We start from the raw sequence: 6,892 nt of genomic DNA, 5'->3' as shown, positions 1-6,892 counted from the left end.
TAAGGGATCAAAGTGACTGACCTGCTCCATGGGTCTTAGAGCTTCTCGGGTTGAAAGAGAACTCTGCAGTGAACTAAACTGAGCAACTATATATGAAAAGTGAATCCAACCCTCAGCCCATCTGTCCTGTGGTCCAGCCCTCCAAACACATTGGTTGGCTTCTTCTAGGCTGTAGAAAATATTTCTGAATATATTCCACCCTGGGCATGCTGCTTCTCTGAGGGTCTCCTTGCCGGAGGTCTTGTATCTAATTCCACTCTCTGGCCTGGGTCAGGTGTGTCCTCTGGTCAATGCGGTTCTCAGCCATTTGGATGTCACTCTGGTGCACGACATTGCTGGTAAGTGTTGTTCCCAGGTCTTCTCCCACTCCAGGGAAGCATCAGTTTCCCCCCCAAGGAGTTTTGTCCCTGAACATCAGGGGACAACCAGACCTCAGTGACTTCATCCCTTTCTCTTTGGGGATGCCTTTGTTCCCATGAATGATCCAGATGAGGCTGAGGTAAAGCCTGCCTCCCTGTCTAAGCCTGACTGAGACTGGCTGGGCTGTCTGGAGGAGGAGGCTTAGCCTCCCCCACATACCTGAGCCTGGTAAGCACGGCTGGTGACCAGAGCTCTTGCTGAACTTCTTCACTGCCAGAACGTGACTCTAATCCGACTTCTGTGTTGTTTTTGTTGTCCAGAATTACTGATCCATGGACTAAAAGTTGTCATCAAAGTCTAGGCCTCCCAGGAAGGGAGGATCTGCCTTCATTGAGCCGGTGAGCACTGTTCCACATTCCTCAGTACTGGTGCATAGGCCATTGTCCTTCTGGAAGGAATCAGGACCTAGAGACAATGTCATCAGTGTTAGTCAGCTTTCCATCTCTGTAATGAAAGACCAAGATAATCAGCTTATAAAGAGGAAAGGTTTTCTTTTGGCTCACAGTTTTGCAGACCCAGTTCATAACCAATCGTTCTATTGCTCTGGGACTGTGTGATAAGGCAGTGTGTTTTAGTGGAGGAAGCCATTCATTCATTCAGTAGCCAAGAGGCACCAATAAGCAGAATTCCAATTCCCTCTGAGGGAAAGCTCAGTCACCTAAAGGCCTCCTGCTCCCCAAAGACCCCACTCCCACTGGTTCCAGTGTCTCCCAGCATCACCGCCCTGGGGACCACACCTCTAACATCTGGGCCTTTAGAGGAACGTCTAAGATTCAAGCTATAGTAATATCCAAAGAGAAACAAGCATCCACACGGTGACACACAGAAATATATACAAAGGTCCACAGAGAAGCTAACAGAGGTGGAGAGACACAGATGCCGCATCAACACAACTGCAAAGAAACATGCAGCATCGTGGATACACACACACACACATGAGCCAGATATATATGTGATACAAATGCATGCAGTCTCACACCACCATACTTACACATACGTGCAAACATATACAGACTCACTACAGTCAAGTCCACACAGGTCCAAAGACAACACCTGTACAAAGAGTCAGGCTCCTTACAGCTGAGGTCATATCCTTGGGTCTCAGCATACCTCGGTCCCTCAGAGGCCAGTGTGATGATGAACAGTGCCAGTGAGAGTCACTGGCTTCATGTCTCCCTAATTGAATTCTTCTCCCAACAGAGAAGAACTGCGGCTGCTCAGTCTACTGCTTCTTGCCCGGTGTCCCATGGCTCACAGAAGGGGGCCCCTGTCCTGGAAAATGATATGCACCCCCAAGGAACCCGATCTCTTCCTTTCCCACCAGAAATGATTAGTCCTATGATTATCACTAAATAAAATGATTCTTCATCTGCACTAATGGCTCGTGTTCTTCAATATTACTTGAGGCTTTAGAAGCTAGAAAGAGCACTACCTAGGCAGTCAGGGCTATGCCCTAGAGACTCATTCTGAGTCTGAGTGATCTTGAAGAGCAGAGGGCTGGGTTCAGGTGAATGGAGATTCGGGTGGCTGCCCTGCTGTGCTTAGGTGGTGTGAATAAACACTCAGGCATCGATGTTCATACACAGGTTCCCACAAGGAGCGAAGCAGCCGACAATAGATGTGCTCCAGAGCTGGGCATGAAAGAGGGGGTGTGAGGACATATGTGTCTCTGGGTCTTCTCTCAGGTTGAGTGTTGGAAGCAACCAGGAATGTGGGAAGGTGGACTGATCACAGCAGGAAGAGAAGACCTGAAATGGGGGAAACTCCATGCGGTGATGCTTGGGAGACCCTGAAGAAGACACCTGGAAAGCTAAAGGACATTGTCATATTGGACTCTTCTCTGTTCTTCCAGCAACAGGAGGTCAGAGAAAACAAGCAGAAAGAAGAGACCATGGTCCGAGTGTTAGCCGCTTGTGACGAGCAAGGCAGAAGCTACTAGGGATTGTCATCTTTTTTAGGGGAAAAATTTAATTTAGAGGAAAGTTGAGAGGGTATAAAATACTGAAAAACTGGATGCAAGAAAGGAGTCTCTAGGAGATCAGAAAATCAAAAGCCCACAGTCTTGGTTAAAAAAAAAAAAGGCAGTCAGTGAACACCAGAGCCAGGAAGGGGGTAGAGCAACTCCAAGGCCTCTTTCCCAGAGCAATGACAACATGTGACCTGCTCACTGGGTCCCTGCAGGGTCAGCTTTTAAGTTTTCCTTCATTTGACCTGACTCAGAGTTCACAGACTAGAAATACACAACTTCTCGGATGTGCATTTGCTGAGAAACACTCAGGGGTCTTGTTTAGCACTGGCTGCCTGAGGTGGTGGTAATGTTGAACACAAACAATGATGCACCTGTGATAAATCTCCAAAGGAAAAGCCGGGAAATAGGATGTAGGCTTTGAAAATGGTCAGCACATTCTTGGGATTCCAGGAGGCCATGCATGCATATGATGGGGAACTGCCCAGGTCCAGCGGGCCCCATGGGCCTTTAGTTCTGCAGAACTATCAGTGTGTCAGGGCACATACTTGAATCTTGGACCACATCTGGTTGTTCACGCCCTCCTGGTGAGCTGGCCATTTGACGGTAGAGCCTACTGAACCCTAGAGTTTCTGACTAGGGCACTCCTGTCTGTGCCAATTCCTTTTGGAGATACAGTTCTGTTGAGTCCATCCATTTGTATTGGTGGAATTTCATCGAGTGCCAAGGGTTTGGTGTAACCCGCTACCAGCCCTTGTGCCTTGGAAGCCTGCTGAACTAAAGTGGCCTTTCCATTGTGACAAGGCTGTGACATTCCTGCCTTAGTAAGTACAGGATAAACAAAGGAAGCATCTCATTTCCCTCCAGCTACACAGCACAGCTTTTTCTGACTAACCCATGGGGGCTTGGCTGGCAGGCAGTGGGTCACACCTCCTCCTCCTCCTATGGCCCAAATCCTTATCTATGAGCAGGAATGTTCCCTTGGGTGCTCACGGTGTTATGCTCCACAAGCAGCCAATGTGTCGCTGGGATGTATTCAGCAGTCACCAGCACTCAAAACCATCCCGAGGGCCCCACCTACATGCACATAAGCACCACAGGCAGAAAAACACCCTGGGTCAGCAAATTAGCCTCAAATTGCCTGGTGTCATCAGTTTCCATTGTCTCGTAGAGAGACCAGAAAGTCTTGTCATGAGAGCATCAATGTGCAAAAGTTACAGCAAAGTCTACATCCTCCTCTAGCATCTTTCTGTCTTAACAGGGAAAGAAGGCCGCTGGCCACTTGGCCCCCATCCCTTAGCGCACCATTCAGCCTAAGACACTTGTATCCACCATGTCCTTTGTCCCACGGGCACCAATCAGGTTGTGGTGTGAGGCTTCTCTAGCCTTTTGTCCATATCTGCTCTTCCAGTGTCAAATCTCTCCCTCAGAAAATGACCTGCTTTTAAGTCTCATTCTCCTCATCAATTCATGAAAACAGGTCTTCCTAGGGGACCTCAAGCAACCCAGACCAGCGAGGGTTCCCTACACAGGCCCCTCTGCCTGCTCCAGGCATCATCTAGGAAGTGGCAAGAGCTTATGTTCACCACCTTATCCCTGCAAAGCCAAAGGGCAGCCAGCACCTCAGACAGCCCATCACCCACTCCCCCGCTGCTAACCCCATCTGGGAGCAAGGACCTACCATTTGACAATGCCATGACTTGTTTCCTTGGTAACCCTGCTCACTGTGCCAGACTACTGAGCAGACAGCACATACTGGTCCTCAACCCCAAGAGCAGAATTTAAACACTTATACCCAAGGCTTCCTGTTAATGACATGTTCAAGGGACACACGGGAGAGTCAGGGGCTGGATAGGACAGTGCTGATGGTTTCTAGTCACTGTGGCAAATGTCTGAACAAATCAGTAAGTGACATTATTTTGACTTACAGTTTCAGAGGTTTTGGTGCATCCTAGTGGGAAGGACAAGGTTGTGTGGAGCAGCTCACCACCTAGTGATCAGGAAGCAGAGAGGGAGCAGGCCTGTGCTAACAGAATTCCCTCTCTATCACCCAACGAGGGCTCTAAGCCTATGGCATAATGCCATGGGTATGAGTGTATTAGTGGTCTCTGGAACACCCCTCACAGACATTCATATAGGTGCACTTCGCTAATCGGATAGGTGTTTCCCATCCAAGCAAAAGGTCGGGATGACTTGTCACAAATGCTTTGCTTATACAGGGGGTGGGGTGGGGGGAGACCACAGCAGCAGCCAATGCCAGCAACAAACCAGGATCACCCTATTGTGCCAGTCACTAACCAGGATCACCCTGCTGTGCCAGCAACTAACCAGGATCACCCTGCTGTGGCACACAGACTCCTGTCCCTCCCTAGTGGAGTCTGCACATCTGAAAGCTGGGGCATAGCGGAAGCCATTGACAAGCACACTGAAGCAGAGTGAAGAAGATTTCTCTAGAGCAGAAGGGTCCCCATGCAAGGCACAGATGCTGTGGCCTCTTTGTCATGCAGTAACTGAGTCAAGAAAGATGAGAATGGGACGTTGTGGGTCATTGGAAGGAAAAGCTACTCCTCACTTGGGTTTGGTTGAAGCCTCTCAGCAGCTGAGAGTAATTCCAGTATGGATAGCATTTTCTCTGTGGGTTGCTATAACATAGAGACAAGCTGCCTTTTCTATAGGAATATTTTCAGGTGATAATGCTAGACTACCAATAAACCATGCTTAAGGCCGGAGTGCACACGACCTCAGGCAGAGCTTCACTCCTCCCCCAGATACTTTCTGAGAAGCTCACAAAAAATACCATACATGGAGACACAAGGTACACTAACTTCTCGAATCCCTATGATCTAAGAAGTTATTTATTCACCATAATCTTGTCTGCTGCATCTCAGGAGCCATCCTGTTACCTCATTTAAATTCCTTGGCAACCATTTTAATACAAAACTTTCAGAGTCTACCAAAATTGCATATCTGACAATTATAAAGAGGACGAAGACTGGCTGCTCTTCAAGAAGCCCACACCATTGCTCAGTATGCCTCAGTCTTTTCCTGAACGCCTCCCCTCTCATAACGCCCATCTGTAAATCTATACTAAGCATCCCCTTCTTAATAAACTCCAGTTTCACTACATACAAGCTCATACTGGGATCCTTTTCTCTGGCAAAACCAAAGATCCAGTTTAACCTGAGAGCAGAGCCTGAAGAGGGAAGGAACTCTTTAGTCTGCTGCAGACAACTCCCAGCACGGAGCAGAAGCCACCCTGGATGGAAGCATGGACGTGTCCCAGGCCCAAGGCTCGTCTCAACCTAGCCAAGCAAAGGGTCAAAACACTGTATGCAAAAGACGGCCACTCTTAGCACAACTAGGAATACACACACCACACGGAAGAGAAGCTTACAGAATTAGGATTAGTTCAGTCATTAGGCAGACACCTAAAACAACCACCAACCACAGCAAAAGAAAACTCTGGAGAGAAGGAATAATCCAGTTTGCAAAGTGGTTGTATTATGTTTTTAAGTATGAGGCACAGAGACACGAAGCAGCCACTGGAGAAATGGCTCGGTGGTTAAAAGCACTTACTCTTCTTCTAAAGGATCCAGATTTGGTTCCCAGCACCTACATGTGACTCACAACAATTGGTAACTCCAGTACCATAGATTCTGGCACCCCATTCTAGCCTCTGTGAGCTTTGTGTGCACATGACGCACAGACACACATGTGGACAAAACATTCACATGTGCAAAATATAATAATAATTGTTATATTTGTAAAATGTATGAGGTACACAAAAGAACAAGAAAATATGGCTCCTACATTTGAGAAGTACCGAAAGTCTCTCAGATATTGAACTTACAACACAAAAACTTAAATTTTCTATTTTAAATATATTCAATAAACACTCATCTAAGAAACTATTTTAATCACTGTTCTATTGCTGTGATTAAAAATCATGGCCAAGACAACTTATAAAAGGAAGCATTTAATTGCTTAAGTTTCAGAGGGTGAATCCTTGATCATCATGGCAGGAAACATGGCAGGAGTCAGGCAAGCATGAATCCAAAGCAGTAGCTGAGAGCTCACAACTGATTCAAAGGTTTCAGGAGGCAGAAAGACTGGGCCTGGCATGGGTTTTTGAAACCTCAAAACCCCACCCCCAATGACACACTTCCTCCAACAAGCCACACCTCCTAATCCTTCCCAAACAGGTCCACTAATCAGGGCCCAATCATTTAACAATATAAGCCTGTGGGGGTTATTCTCATTCAAATCCACAGAAACCTTGTGAAAAAACTACAGGAAAATATCAGAACAATGTCTTCCAAATAGAAAATATCAACGCTATGACAGGAATCAATGAGAAAGAACCCCCAAACCCTTGAAGTTGAGAAGCATGGTAAGCTAAGTGAGACATTCACTAACAGACCTAAACTGTTGGTTTTGAGAGAAAAAGATAATCAGTCGAGAACTCAGAATCCAGAGAAGCTGTGCTTTAAGGGGAAGAAGGAGCTT

General features: G+C 47.1%; 1 protein-coding gene across 1 annotated transcript in view; it reads left to right on the top strand.

Annotated features, from left to right (window-relative positions):
* The window catches only part of LOC125398710 (BPI fold-containing family A member 1), a 6,305-nt gene extending 4,511 nt beyond the window's left edge, over nt 1-1,794 (top strand). The window contains exons 7-9 of the mRNA XM_048431640.3: nt 275-338; nt 681-758; nt 1,621-1,794. Coding sequence (XP_048287597.2) covers nt 275-338; nt 681-721 — 105 coding nt within the window. The 3' untranslated portion in view covers nt 722-758; nt 1,621-1,794. The remainder of the gene's footprint in view (nt 1-274; nt 339-680; nt 759-1,620) is intronic.
* The last annotated feature ends 5,098 nt before the right edge of the window (nt 1,795-6,892 follow it).

The sequence above is a fragment of the Myodes glareolus genome, chromosome 10, assembly GCF_982192425.1.
Source record: "Myodes glareolus chromosome 10, mMyoGla1.1, whole genome shotgun sequence".
Lineage (NCBI taxonomy): Eukaryota > Metazoa > Chordata > Mammalia > Rodentia > Cricetidae > Myodes > Myodes glareolus.
Note: the sequence above shows the minus strand (reverse complement) of the source record. Positions and strands in the feature narration are given on the sequence as shown.